Raw genomic sequence first — 14113 nt, 5'->3', positions numbered from 1 at the left:
CGAACTGGAGCGCCGCGTCTCTTCGCCAATTCCGGTTCCGCATCGCGACGACGGCCAGCCACCCCGCCGACGACGACGACGCTCACCACAATGTTCGCCCCAAGCCGAAGGAGGGTCCTTGAGGCCGTTGCCTCTTCCTCATCTTCTTCCGTCGTCACACTCCCCGGCTTCCTCGTGCCCGCCTTCCAACAGACTGCCGGTGCCGCCGCCCGGCGCAACTTTTCCGCGACGACAACCCGCCCGTCCAAGCTTGGCCGCACCCCGCTCAGCATCCCTCCTGGCGTCGAGATCACCATTGGCGAGCCCTTTGTCAAGCGCGACATGACGCAGTGGAAGCAGCAGCCTAAGCGCAAGATTACGGTGCAGGGCCCGTTGGGTTAGTTCGTTCTTTTCCAAACTCGGACTTGAAAGAAAGACTCGTTGGGGTTTTTCTTGGAGGATTCGCGACGAAACTGGCACTGGCGCAACGTATGGGCTGGATGAAGCGCGAGAGAGAACATGGATTATGGGTGTTTGTGCGAGAGTGCATAGGGGGATTAGGATGGGAATAGAGCAGTTGGCTGACTTGTTGCACGTGTGCGCTGTGCTTTTCGCAGGGCAACTCGAGATGGACATTCCCGACTTCATCAAGATCGACCACGACGCCGAGGCGAGGAGAGCGACTCTCAGCGTAGCAAACCGGGATGAGAAGGAGCAGAGAGAGATGTGGGGTATGGCAAACACCTTCCTTGTCTTGGGGAATGTGGAAAGTTACAGGCGGCCAGTCAGCTGACGATTTCGAATCTTTCTTGGTCAAAACAGGAACGACATGGGCGTACCTTAACCGCTTCATTATGGGTGTATCAGAAGGTCACACGGCCGTGTTGCGCCTGGTCGGTATCGGTTACAGAGCTACAATCGACACCCGCCCCGAGAAGGAGGAATACCCCGGCCAGCAGTTCGTCTGCCTCAAGCTCGGCTTCTCCCACCCCGTCGAGATGGGCGTTCCCAAGGGCATGAAGGCCAGCACGCCGCAGCCGACAAGAATCCTGCTTGAGGGCATCAACAGAGAGCAGGTCATGACCTTCGCCGCTGATATCAGGAGGTGGCGTGTACCGGAACCCTACAAGGGTAAGGGTATCTTTGTCAACGGCGAGACCATCAAGTTGAAGCAGAAGAAGATCAAATAGAGGACGCGCGGTGGGTTTTGGTGGTTGATATGGTTGTTGATGATGATAAGGGGGGAATATTGTACATTTAGTCTATTATTTTTTGGCACACACATGGCCTCTTTACGGCCCGATACCTGCCATAACCTGTACACTATGACATGAGGCTTTACTGCTGCCCGAGAACTTCCTGAACGACCTTGATGACCTGGTCGTGGACCGCAGCAGGCGCCGCAATGACACCCTTGTTTTCAGCCAACGTGCGGCCGACGCTGAAATCCAGGCGGTTTCCACTCACGTCGGTAACCTGACCACCAGCCTCACGCACAATCAGATCTCCAGCAGCGTGATCCCAGATCTTCTCCTGGTAAGACTTGGAAGTAGGCAGACGGAGGTAGATATCACCCGCGCCGCGAGCAATAGACCCGTACTTGGCCTGGGAATCCATGCGCACACTAGGCTTGGTGATCCCGAGCTTCTGCGCAATCTGTCCAGCCACGCCCTGATCCGAGTGACCCGCCTCCACGCTCTCGCAGAAGCTCGCGTTGGACATCTCTGTGATAGGCTTCATCGCAATGGACTTGCCCTCCGCAAGACCGGCGGTGCCCAGGGGTCTGCTAGTCGCGCCCTGGCCCTGAACAGCCGAGAAGATGACACCCCGGCCCTCATCGGTCGCGTTGGTGCCGATATCCGCAGTCAACGGCGCAGCGTCGTCCACAGGCAGGTTCGGGCAGCCGAGGACGCCGACCTTGACATCACCGTCCACCATCAGCCCCAAGCACACGGCATACTGTCCACCGCGCAGGAAGCCCTTGGTGCCGTCGATGGGGTCGATAGTCCATATCCTGCCCTTGGCGCCGCCCTTGCTGTTGCCCTGGTCGATGATCTCCAGCATCGCGTCGGCATCCTTGATGGCGCCGCCAAGGAGCTGCTCGGCAGCCTCATCGTCAAGCTTGGTGGACTTGACGAGCTCCCAGATCTGGTCCCGCAGGGGGGTGTCCTCGCGCAGCTGAGCGGCCTCCTCCTCAGCCACGATCTCGTCCGAAGGGAAGTTGGCCTTGAGGGCGCTGATGATGAGCGCCTGAGCGCCAAAGTCGCCAATGGTCACAGGGGACTTGTCGTCCTTGGAAACGGTGCCCTTGGCCTTCTCGTGGAAGACGCGCTTGGTGAGGCGGGCGGCCCGCTGGACGGCGAGCTGAGCTACCTCGAGCTCCTTTGCGTACTGGGAAGAGGCCATCTTCTGTGTAGATGTAGTTGCAACGGTTGAGCGGCTGGTTGCTGTGATTGTGTTGGCACTGCCGGTCAAATGACTTGCAATGAGGGAAAGCCGGGGAAAGGAGATGCGGGAACTGAAGATAGCCAGGATGAGGACGATGAGGGAGAAAACGAAGAGAATTTTGGAGTAGAAATTATGGGACAACGCCTTTTTCGGTTGTTTAATCTTATCCACAGTCATACAGCCGCGAGAGGATCGATAAACCTCGGGGAATTTTCAATCCGTAACCGGAATACGTATTCAGTCCAAGTTGTTGTTGAGTGGTTGAACTTGGGATTCTGGCTGTCAAATGTTCCCCGCACTGATTCTGTAGCGGCGAAGCTGTTGACGTATGACTGCCTTTTTTGTCTTTTTTCCCACTTCGATTGGTCCCCCGCAATGCTACCAACCGCTCACTCTTTCCACCGATGCAGACAAGGGAGTCTCAAAATCTTTTATTTACTTTGATGAAATACTTCACCCGTTTCCTCTTGATGCTTCTTTTTCGATTTGGCGCTCTTGAGAGAATGCCCGTCAAAACAGCAGTGATGACACGGCTCGGTTCAGGGTCCTTTCCATGTTAAACATGAGCACCCACGGATAAGCTAGGGAGCTAGCCCCGAACTCGGAGAGAGCTTCTCTTTCGACTCCAATATTCATCACATTTTGTGGATTTCTATCTTCACTTCCGCCGACGACACTCAGACGGCTTCGATGACCTCAAAGCGAACTGCTCAGCAAAAGTAGCTTCTGCACCTTCTTATCAATGAAAAGGGAACCGGGCTGAAAGTCCAACTCTTCCATTCAACGAGCCAACTGAGCTCCGAAAAGCTGCAGCGACCATCTCGCGGCCTGCCAAGCTAAGTGGCTTGCCTGGATCAACTCCAATTCAGCAACTCAAAGCGCTTCTGGAGACACCATCACAGGCTGTGTTTTTTTGCTATTTCGAACCGCTCTCAATTTGCCATGGGCTTTCTGAAATATTGCCTCAACCGCCCCGCCTGTGCAACAAAACAGGCCGGATAGGGGAGCTCTATAGGTGAAGGAGTATGGCACCAATCCTCATCCATCAAGAACGACGGGAAGCCTTCTCGACGATGGTGTGCTGCCCTGCGGTTCAGGCTATTGCTTGTCTAATGCAATCACGTCGATGCGAAGGTCGAGCTGAAGAGGCCCTGGCATAACCCAATTGCCAGCCTCACGGTGTTGCTGGTCACTTGATAAGTATGGGTAGGCCGTTGTGGCGCCCACGGTTGTATTTTCACTTCTATCGAGTTTGCATTTCCTGATAACTCTGTCAATCTCTTCCTCTTCCCGTTTTTTTTTTTTTTTTTTGTTGTTCTTTCCTACAAGTTTACTCGTAACAATGATTCCTACTACATCTTCCCTCTTCGCGATACTTGTATACCTAGCGGCACAAGCGCGACAAGTACGAGCCGACCCAAATGCGCCGTGTTACTTTCCTGGTGGCGAGTTCGCACCAGGCTACTTTGCTTGCCAGGCCTTCAACGCTCCAGTTTCTTCTTGCTGTCCGGCAGGGTGGACATGTTTCAGCAATGCGCTCTGCATCGCGACGACAGAAAGCAACTCGTTTCCCAACTTGACTCTGGGCGCGGTGCAGCGAGGAGCTTGTACAAATCCTCAATGGAACAACTATATCTGCGGGAGTGCTTGCCTTGGTAGGTCCAATCAAGGCTGTCTGACGGTCAGTGTCAGTGTCCAACAACCTACTAACATTCACCTTGCTTTCATTCAATAGAAAACGGAAACCGCAGGGGCGAATTAGCTGCCTGTGGAAACGACCGATTCTGCTGTGCGGCAGACTTCAACGAAGGAAAATGTGACTGTTCATCAAACGATAAAGATAGCAGTGCATTCACCATCAGTGTTGGCCTGGTGCAAACCATTATACAAGTGTCTGACACGACATTCACGGGAACTCCATCACTCAGCATCGCGTCCACGAGGGTCAGCACCGTAGAAGCATCCGCCACAGGAACAGGAACTACCACCCAGATAACCGATGGCCCCCCATCATCAACCTCCCTGACCTCCAGCCAGACCTCATTTGCGCCGACGACAACGCCAGCTGCTCCACCCGTTGCAAGTTCCAAGGGAGACGTTGGTAGTGACTCCAGCGGCTCTAGTAGTAGTAACGGTCTCAAGATTGGGCTAGGTGTTGGTATTCCGGTCGCTGTCTTGGCCGCTGCGGGAGCGTTGGCCTATTTTCTATGGTGGAAGCCGAGGCAGATTAGGCGCGTGAGTCGCATTTCGCAGCATGACCACTACTTCGTCTCGACGGATCTGGCGGAGAATGATCCCCATGGGCCGGCTAAGTATGAGCCGTATAGGCAGGCGGCTACATAGTTAGGATCGATCGGGTGAGGGCTGTGTGCTATGTAGTATGGAATCCAGGGGAGGATGGAGAGACATCTGCTTTTTGGAAGTAATGTTGATCAGGAGGAAAGTAGTGATGACCATATACCCTCTATAGTATCTTTGCTGGAACCTAAATCCGTCATCGTGCAACGCGGTTCTCTAGGATACGTTAACGCACATTGTTCCATTCTATCGGGAAGAAAGGTCATTGTGGATTGAACGTGCTGCATATCATATTAGCCATGGCAAATGACGGAAACACAACTTCCAAATGTCGAAACCTTCCTTCAGTCCACCAGTGTAATACAACACATTTGAAAAAAGCACGTTTTGGAGATGGGTGACAACTGAACCGACCATAGCCTTCGGGAACTAAACTACCTAAACTTTCCGTTTACAAAGACTCATGATGCATTTTCACAGTGACAATCCAGACCTGAGCAACGCTGTAAAACTAATACTTTCCAGCCTTGAAGGTCTCGAAGAAGACGGAGAGAGGGATGAGAGGATACCTTACCAAGGCTTTCTGTAACTCACAAGACCTTGGCCATTCTGCCATGTCACTTTAAACAGAGGACACTTTCTCTGTCTGTTCAAAGGCTAATAACTTAACAGCTCCAAAACTTTCCTGTTCAACTCGTGATCGAGGAACCATCACTAAACTAACAAACAAACCAACTATACCATCACAACCTTTTCTCTAACCTACCTCGAGCCTACATTCATGTTTTCTGTTGACCAATAGCGGATATTTATGCAAAGAAAGAAGGTCTGAAGAGACTACAAAAAAAAAAAAGGAAAAAAAAAAGAGAAGAGGTTTGCAGGACCATTCATGCAAAATGCGCAAAAAGAGTGGGATTGCCAGGAATCGAACCTGGGTCCTCTCGGATCGTTGTGTGCAAAGAACCACAACGAGAAGTACTGACCACTATACTACAATCCCTGTTGATGAGTAGAGGCTCAAATAACTGTACTCATATATGTCAGACAGTCAGACACAGTGGGCTGGTAAAGCTCTTGGGACAAACCTCGTCAACCACGGCTTTGCGTTAGTTCACCACTACAGCAAAGACCGAAAAGTTTTGGCAGTGATATAATGGAAGACTTTTTATGCCCAACTTGTTTCCCAATTGCATGCTTGAATCATTCGCTGTCTACGAGTTCAGTCCTTTTCAATTTCATTATCATAGATAGAAGCATGTTGTTACTGGCTGATATGTAAGGCATCTTTCGCTACTTACCTCTTGCGCATCCTTCGGGGGGTACACCCAACATCATTCCTACATCAAAACGAGAGAACAGCATTCCATCTAATCGTACCAAATGGCATTCATCCCAAACCCTGGCTCCGGAATCCGTACCCTCGCAACCCTATGCAAGAACTCATCCTTCCACCGATAAATCTCCAACCAGCCCTCCTGATCGTCCGTGATCGCCATCCACTCATCACTCCACGGGCACGGGCTAACAGCATTGCTATGCCCACCGCTCGTCGGCGTCGGGCTAAGAAACAGCTGCTTCTCGATGCTTCCGCAGTCCCTGAGCTTAAAGCCCGCAATGTACCCCTGCAGCTCGAACTTGTTCGCCCGCGAACTAGCAAACATGTACTTGCCGCTAAAGGTCAGCGCGCACACGTCGGCGCGGTAGAGGCCCTTGCCGGTCTCGGGGTCCCGATCGGGAATGCCCGGTGGGATCAGCGGGAAGCTGTGATGCGTGTACACGGGCATGTGCGTGGCCGGGTCGATGACGTACTCGCAGATGCGGTTGCCGGCCTCCATCAGGGCATACAAATAGTTGCCCGTGGGGTGCATGGCAACCCAGCGAGGGTGGTCGCCCGGATCAGGAGCGTCGACGGAGCCGACTAGTTCGACTTCGCCCGAGGCCAGCTTGCGGTGCGTCCAGAGCTTGTTCGCGGTCAGGTCGGCTGAGTAGAGGTAGGTCTCGGTCGGGTCGAACACCATGCCGTGGATGCCAGTGTTTTCTTGATATTCGTAGTTCTGGACGTTCTTCTCGAGCTTGCCGGTCTCGGAGACCGAGAAGACGTTGCCATAACCGGCGAACTTGTAGAAGGGGTTCGCATAAACGGCGTAGGGGGGCTGCTTGGCTGCGAGGAGGAAGATGGCGCGCGTGTTGGTGTCGGCGTCGTTGGCCCTGGCTGTATACACACACAAACACGTCATTTAGTCCGAGAACATTGGGTCGTGACATAGGAGTTTTGGTAACGTACGGTGACCACCGATGGGGTGCGATGCCTCGTGGACAATCTCAGTCGGGCTCTTGACGGCAAAGCTGCTCCATTTCTTCATGGCAGCGCCGTAAATGTTCTTCCTCTCATGCTATTCCCATCTCCATTGTGAGCAGGCAAAGTCGCAGTACTCGTGGACATTTGATGATGGATCTCATACGTCAAAGGTCATCCATGATATCGGCTCATCCTGAGGAATTTCTGTTCTCTTGATGAGCTTGCATTTGAGCTTCTCGTCGTCGAACTGGACAGTGAAGATGGCACCTGGCGGGGTCCAGGTACCAATCATCAAATGATGGAGGGGCATCTTGGAATGACGTCAACTGGGAGAAATAGGCGAAGCGACTGCGACTGCGACTGCGACCTGGAAAGTTCACGTCGGCGTAGGATCACGAAGCGCGAAACAACGATGTTGAGAAATGGGGATATCTCGAGGACCTTGACGGAAGTTCATCCCATCCCCCAACCTCGAGATCCGACATGATTGCCCGGCTGTCGCGAGACGGGGGTTGCATCGATCGTTTACACATGGAATGGAGCTGCGACCGGCATTGGGAAAACGCTGGTGTTAGTTTCGTTCTGCCCCCCACTTGGTCCCCAGCTTTCGGTATCCAATGGTGGGGAGAATGTTTACACGGGCACGAGGTCGGGACTCGGAAAGCGGCAACGGTAGATTTCAGAAGGATTTCTTCCCAGCGGCCGCAGCGGACTTGTGTGGGATTTTTCCCATCTGTAGCGACCAGTGACCATTGTTCCATGCCCGCCTCTGCAAGGCCCAGAACGCCCCGAAAGTCGATTGGGAGGGAGACCAGGCCTCCCTTGCCCGCCGGATGAAAACCGGAACCCCGATGCCCCGTTCCAGAGCCCCGGGGGGCTGTCATGGGAACCTTGCTGCGTCCGGTCATTGCACGGGCAATGACAGGCTGGGCGGGAAAAGGCTCACCCATCCCATTCATTCATTGCCAGAAAAGTGAACTCATTACATACAATGCTGTATACACGGCACCTCGAGTGTTAGTGTTTGTTGTACTTTGGAACACAGCCTACAATGGAGACGGCTATTACTGCTACAGTAGGCAACCAATTGGTTACCGACATGATAGGCAACCAGATCCAATATATCGAGGATTGGAGTTGATGGATAGGTACCGGCATCTGAACCTTGTGATGATGCTGGGAAGGCTAATGGTTGAAGATATACACTATCGTCAACAAACCTCCTATGATAGTATATTTTCTCCTCATGCTCCTCAATGCCGAGATCTGGAGAGTGGATTCGCGGGCAATTGTTAGACATTAGCCGCACGATTGTTGCCAAGACGGACATAAGATTCACACCGTTTGGAAAAAGTCGAGATCGCCTCCAAGCATGCCAGATCAGCAGTTCTCGATGTCTCGAGTGATTCACCGCAGTCGAGCAAGGGTTGAACTCAATTCAGGAACAAATTTGTTGCCTTGATTGATATTGGAAGCTACAGTACCGGGAATTCTTTGCAAGCTGAGACAACGCGACCATCCCGGCAGCGAACCGGCAGCAGTTTTGAAGATCCAGGGTTAGGGGCTACCGTGACGCAGGGCTATATTTCTCCCGCTTTGCCTCCGTTTCTCCATAACCATTAACCCCACACTCACATCACACCCACAGTGACCGACATAGGAATCTCAACCTGCCGCAAGTCCGTCCGGATCCAGAGCTCTCAAAGGGCAGCGGGGAAACATGGAGGCACATGGCACCATCCGGGCACCTGGGCACCTGGGGCGTGTGCGATCCTATCATGTTGCGTCCATTCACAATGCCATGAAGATCCAGGGTGTGCGTCGAGGGAAAGAGAGATCCCAGTTGTACACTACGGTGACGGACTGCTCTGTATAGTCCCATTTGTATATAACATTCTTCGAGGAACCTCTTGCTCCGGCTGTCCCCCTTCTTCTTTTCTCATTGTAATTGTCATCAAACTACCTACAAGTTTGGATCTGCCTGTTCCATCCTTTTTATCCTCTTGATCCTCTCCGTATTGTTGATTCCAGTGTTTTCATCATCGTCATCATCACCACAACAGGCAAGATGGCTTCTCACAGATTCGACCCCAACTTCACCCAGAATGTCATTGACGGCATGGGCCCCAACACCACTCCCCGCAACCGTCAGGTTCTTGGTGCTCTGATCCGTCACATCCACGACTTCGCTCGCGAGGTTGAGCTCACCATGGACGAGTGGATGGCTGGTGTCAAGTACATTAATGAGGTCGGCCGCGTCTACAGCGAGTCTGGCCAGACCCGTAACGAGGCCCACCGTCTCTCCGACATCTTGGGTCTTGAGACGTAAGTTTTTTTGCTTTCTCACAGATGATCCAATAAACTCAAGAACTTCCATACTAACAACTTCCTCTTCAGCCTTGTTGATGAGATCGCCCACAAGATTGTCGTCGAGGAGGGTCTTGAGCCCACCTCGTCCTCCATCCTCGGGCCCTTCTGGTCCCCCAATGCCCCCTTCCGCGAGAACGGTGGCTCCATCATCCAGGACGGTGTCCCTCCCAAGGGCCGCGTGACCAAGATGCACGGTGTCATCCGCGACATCACCACGGGCCAGCCCATTCCCAACGCCGTGTTCGACATCTGGCAAGCCTCCGCCAACGGCAAGTACGACTTCCAGGACCCTCAGAACCAGACGCCCAACAACCTGCGCGGCAAGTTCAAGGCCAACGAGAAGGGCGAGTACTGGTTCTACTGCCTCCACCCGACTGCTTACAGTCTGCCCACCGACGGCCCCTCGTATGCCCTCCTCCAGCTCATGGACCGCCACCCCATGCGCCCCGCTCACATCCACATCATGGTTACTCATCCCGAGTACCAGGGCTGCACCACTCAGCTCTACCCCAGCGACGACCCCTGGATCACCAACGACACCGTCTTCGCTGTCAAGGATGATCTCGTTGTGACCTTCAAGCCTCTTGAGGGTGACGAGAAGGCCGTTCTTGAGCTCGAGTACAACGTCAACCTTGCTCCCAAGGGCTTCAAGGGCAAGGTCTAAGCAATGTCTTTGGCTTGGCTTGGTTGATCGTTGATGAAGAAGAGAGAAAAAAGAATCCCTTTTTCTTGCTTTGTACATTTTATACCCGCACATAGTATCATTGGGGGCGCGTGTTCACAAAACGATAGGGAACTGGCTTTTGTATAACCGCGGTGCTTTTTTTGGTTGGGTTTGGTAGCATTGGATTTTGTATATGGCACTTTTGGCATGCATGGAGGATGTATGATGAGAGAGGAACAGCGGCTGTAAGCTAGCTAGCTACCTGTTCAGCGTTGACTTTTTGGATGAATGAGATGATGACTTGGAACAATATCTTGTTTTATTACCCCGTGTGTGAAATTTCGTAGCATGAGATTCTGGTACCAAGCCACGCTGCCATGGCCGCTTCTCAGGGATCGTAATCCACTTTCCACACTTTCTTCCCAAGTCGAAGCTCCTCTCCCACCTCGACGTCGCTTTCAAGAACAACATCACCTCTCATCACATCATGTCACATCCCAAGCCTAAAATCGCGACACCAGAATACGGGAGGCGCAAAAAACACGCTGTTTTTCCTTCCAAATTTCGTTTCGTGTGCCAAAATTCGCTACATTGATCAGTGTAACCAGCCTCCAGACCAAACTGTTACTGTCGAAACCAACCGCCTCTCAGCAAGAACCTATGCGGCGGCACCTGCAACATCATAGGGTGGCGGGGGTGCTGCTTGGGGTTCTTCTGGTGGTGTTCTTGGTTGTTCTTTTGATGGTCCTTGGTGATTTGTCGCGTGAGTTATCTTCGACCAAATGGTGGAGATCAAGATCTCCAAGGGCCACATGGCGACGACCACAAATGAAACGAAACAACTTGTGGTGATCCGAGAGCGTCGGGTAATTGGCTGCTCTTGGTGAAACGTATCGATAGAACCATTTAGCCAGGTCCAAACCGTTTCAGACCGGTGCCAAAACCACAGAGAGCCCACTGCACACCAAGCAATACTTGCAAGGAGCCAAATGTACCATTGGACACTAGGGTTACTATCGTATGGCATGGTAATTGGCAGGGGCAAGATTGTATCGTTCATTCTGCGACATTTACTATTATGTTAGAAAGGAGTTGGAGAAACAGGAAAATAGAAAGTAGAATAGTAAGTAAGAAACATACCTGTATTGTTGGCTTGAATCGGGCAAAACTCTTGGTGACGCCCAGTCGGCAAATAGGTATGCAGACGTTGTTTTTTTATACGTCTTGACAATGATTGCACAATTATATTGCTTGGAATAACGAGAGTAGGAGGAAGTTAATAGAAAGAATGTTATTTAGTAGGGAGGAGAAGGATTTGAGAGGGGGGATTGAGTAGTTTAAATATCTACTGAGAGGGCCCAAGTTGGAGTTCCTATCTATTTACTTTCATCCTTATGACCAGTTACCCTTTCTATACAAGTGAAGCTCACTTCTGCAACTGCGTATGTACCTAGAGGTAGGTTCGGAGGTCCGAGGTTACGGTTGCCAAGTTTGATGCTTACTGTTTGCTAGGCAGGATGAATAACATGCTTTAGGGTTCCCTTTCAGGGAATAACAATGGCTGTTTGTAATTAGGTGGACAGTTAATTATTGCCTTGTTAGTGATCGATTTGAGATGGAAGGTGGCAATATTGCCTACACGAGCGAAGCTCACCTCTGCAGTTGCATGTCACCCTCTAGACACCATGAAGGAAGTTCACATTGACCAAGGTACGTCAATGGGTGGATGAACAGCCATAACGACATCGATGTGCTCTGGACTTGTTCCTTGTCTCAGCCGTTCCGCTCCTTCCAACTCACCTACGAAGCTCCAGTCTAGTGTAGATGTCTATGTGTATCGATTTTCCCCAGCAATGGCGCCCACTCCTCTTACTCATGGCGTGGAGAGCAAAAGGAAACAACGCAACGCGACGCAAAGCTCGTACGAGGATAGCTCGGCCACATACTACGGCCCTACGCTGCTGGGAAGCTCGGGGTCGGTTTGGTTGAAGTGCTTGCCTTTTCCTGTTCATAGATTGACTTTGTGACCGGTACCTCTTACCGCGATTCCATACAAAGAGGTGGGTTAGCCGTCCAGAGCCACAGCATCGGAATAGCTGCGGACTTGAGAATCTAGGTAAATTCGCCTACCGAAAGTCATCAAACGTTCCAATTTGATGAGCAGAATTCCCATATACTACTGATGTGCTGACTTGCGACCCCTTGGCGTACAATAACTCGCAGAGTCAGTCATAAATTGGAGTCCTGTGGTGGACGTTCTGTATTGCCGTTCCAATCTAAGTAGTAGCTCTCGTTCTGTGCTCCGAGCAGACTATCTACAAAGCGCAAACCCACAGAACCAACCAGCTGGATATAGAAGGCTTGCCGTACCCAGCAAATATCTATCAACCTTTCTCCACTCCCCCGAATCTCGCGTTCGAAGTGGTGTTTGGTATGCCGTTTCTTTCCGTCTACTTCTTCTCCTCCGGCTTCGTCTCCGGCTTCGGCGTTGGGAGCTTGAAAGACTCGGGCTTGCGGTCGATACCAGCTCCGACCTGCTCCCAGGCGCTGGACCCACCCTCAAAGTTGCGGAAGGCCTGTGTCATCTCCAGAGGCTCCGTCACGATGCGCTTCTTCTCCTCGTCGTAGCGAATCTCGGTGTAGCCGGTCATGGGGAAGTCCTTGCGCAGCGGGTGGCCGTCGAAGCCGTAGTCGGTCATGATGCGGCGCAGGTCCGGGTGGCCGGTGAAGAAGACGCCAAAGAGATCGTAGACCTCGCGCTCGTACCAGTTGGCGCCATCGTAGAGGGGGGTGATGCTGGGCACGGGGGACACCTCGTCGGCGTACGTCTTGACGCGGATTCTCGAGTTGTGGCGCACGCTCAGCAGATTGTAGACGACCTCGAAGCGCTGGTCCTTGGTGGGGAAATCAACCGCAGTGATGTCACTCACTTGGGTGTATTCGGCCGCCGTATTGTCTGCAAGGATCATGAATCAGTCGCTATCTCCAGTCCACCTCCACCACACGACAGAAACGACGTTCACCAGACATTCTTTGCGCCCAAACAACTTGTATCAATAAACACTGGTATATCTTACACTTGAGGAACGAAAAGACAGGAATGACACCGGCGGGAGAAATGTAAATGGTCAACTCGTCCTTCCAAACCGAGAATTGCTGGATGTACTTGGGGAGACAGCCCATGAGCCACGACCCGTACTTGTGGAGATTGTCGGCCTTGGACTGGTACTTGTCGGCCGGGTTGACCACGGCTGCATTCAGGGCGCCCGGCAGGGGCTCACGGGGGAACTGCCGCGGGTTGGGGCCTTCGGGCATGTTGATAAGGTTACGGCTGGTGGTCGCGAGGCACCTGATAGCTGGCGACGGCTTCGCGGAGCGCAGGGCAGAGGCCAGGGCCCTGCTTCTGCAGAGCTTGCTGGCCATCTTGTAGGTTGCTGGCGATGGCCTGAACGAGATGGGCGAGGCTGTGAAGCGGGAGGTGCCAATGGATCACGGAACAACAACAGCCAGCAGCCTCGACGACGGAAAGAGGAGTGGCTCAGAGGGGAAGCTTTAAACTTCGTTCGGACTCCAAGCTAGTAGGATAGAGGTAAACTTGCGACAACGGGACGGAACGATATGATTGAACCGCACACCACCTGCCGTCAACCAGGTCGGAGCGAGGTAGGGTAGTATAACCCGCTGTACCACCTCCCACTACCTACCGTTTGGGAGCTTGGCCCCTCAGGATGGTTACGCAAAAGTCACGTGCACGATCACCTGGAAGCTGCTTGGATTCTTGATAGAAGACATTGCGTACGTGGTATGTTTGGACATTGCCAAAAGGCTGAAAAGGTGGTGGAGGTAGCATCCCCATTGCCCATAGCGTGAAATATCAATCTCGACGTGGTGTTGCCGAAACAATGGCAATCTTCAAAGTGTCTCCAGAGTCGTGGAAACTCTTCAGCCCTTCTCCTTGTTCATGCTGCCGAAATCAAAACGTCCGAGTCGTACACACCACTCCGGCAGCTCTGCGGCAGCTGGCAGCTTGCTGTGCTTGTCGAGTGCTCCAACTG

At 52.5% G+C, this 14113-nt stretch overlaps 7 protein-coding genes across 7 annotated transcripts; 4 read left to right on the top strand and 3 right to left on the bottom strand.

The window, feature by feature from the left end:
• Positions 1-90: 90 nt before the first annotated feature.
• On the top strand, positions 91-772 carry NEUTE1DRAFT_112927 (uncharacterized protein; the record flags this gene model as incomplete). Its single annotated transcript, XM_009856080.1, has 2 exons — positions 91-376; positions 597-772. The coding sequence occupies 2 exons, from the start codon at positions 91-93 to the stop codon at positions 770-772; spliced, it is 462 nt and encodes a 153-aa protein (XP_009854382.1).
• Positions 773-806: 34 nt separating this feature from the next.
• Positions 807-2360, bottom strand: NEUTE1DRAFT_118175 (uncharacterized protein; the record flags this gene model as incomplete). The annotated part of the gene is made up of 1 exon (XM_009856079.1): positions 807-2360. One exon carries the CDS (start codon positions 2041-2043, stop codon positions 1318-1320), a length of 726 nt encoding a protein of 241 aa, XP_009854381.1.
• A 1409-nt stretch (positions 2361-3769) lies between these two features.
• On the top strand, positions 3770-4770 carry NEUTE1DRAFT_87736 (uncharacterized protein; the record flags this gene model as incomplete). The annotated part of the gene is made up of 2 exons (XM_009856078.1): positions 3770-4082; positions 4163-4770. The coding sequence occupies 2 exons, from the start codon at positions 3770-3772 to the stop codon at positions 4768-4770; spliced, it is 921 nt and encodes a 306-aa protein (XP_009854380.1).
• Positions 4771-5956: 1186 nt separating this feature from the next.
• Positions 5957-7334, bottom strand: NEUTE1DRAFT_69050 (3-carboxy-cis,cis-muconate cyclase; the record flags this gene model as incomplete). The annotated part of the gene is made up of 3 exons (XM_009856077.1): positions 5957-6937; positions 7010-7118; positions 7188-7334. The coding sequence occupies 3 exons, from the start codon at positions 7332-7334 to the stop codon at positions 6093-6095; spliced, it is 1101 nt and encodes a 366-aa protein (XP_009854379.1).
• A 1372-nt stretch (positions 7335-8706) lies between these two features.
• Positions 8707-8998, top strand: NEUTE1DRAFT_118173 (uncharacterized protein; the record flags this gene model as incomplete). The annotated part of the gene is made up of 1 exon (XM_009856076.1): positions 8707-8998. A coding segment is annotated over one exon (292 nt), but the record flags the coding sequence as incomplete, so codon positions are not given.
• Positions 8999-9025: 27 nt separating this feature from the next.
• Positions 9026-10058, top strand: NEUTE1DRAFT_87731 (uncharacterized protein; the record flags this gene model as incomplete). The annotated part of the gene is made up of 2 exons (XM_009856075.1): positions 9026-9349; positions 9422-10058. The coding sequence occupies 2 exons, from the start codon at positions 9093-9095 to the stop codon at positions 10056-10058; spliced, it is 894 nt and encodes a 297-aa protein (XP_009854377.1).
• A 2226-nt stretch (positions 10059-12284) lies between these two features.
• On the bottom strand, positions 12285-13701 carry NEUTE1DRAFT_69044 (NADH/ubiquinone oxidoreductase; the record flags this gene model as incomplete). Its single annotated transcript, XM_009856074.1, has 2 exons — positions 12285-13014; positions 13136-13701. The coding sequence occupies 2 exons, from the start codon at positions 13479-13481 to the stop codon at positions 12509-12511; spliced, it is 852 nt and encodes a 283-aa protein (XP_009854376.1).
• Between the last annotated feature and the right edge of the window lie 412 nt (positions 13702-14113).

This window comes from Neurospora tetrasperma, assembly GCF_000213175.1.
Source record: "Neurospora tetrasperma FGSC 2508 unplaced genomic scaffold NEUTE1scaffold_6, whole genome shotgun sequence".
Taxonomy (NCBI): Eukaryota; Fungi; Ascomycota; class Sordariomycetes; order Sordariales; family Sordariaceae; genus Neurospora; species Neurospora tetrasperma.
The sequence above is the reverse complement of the archived record's forward strand: the minus strand, read 5'-3'. Positions and strand labels throughout refer to the sequence as shown.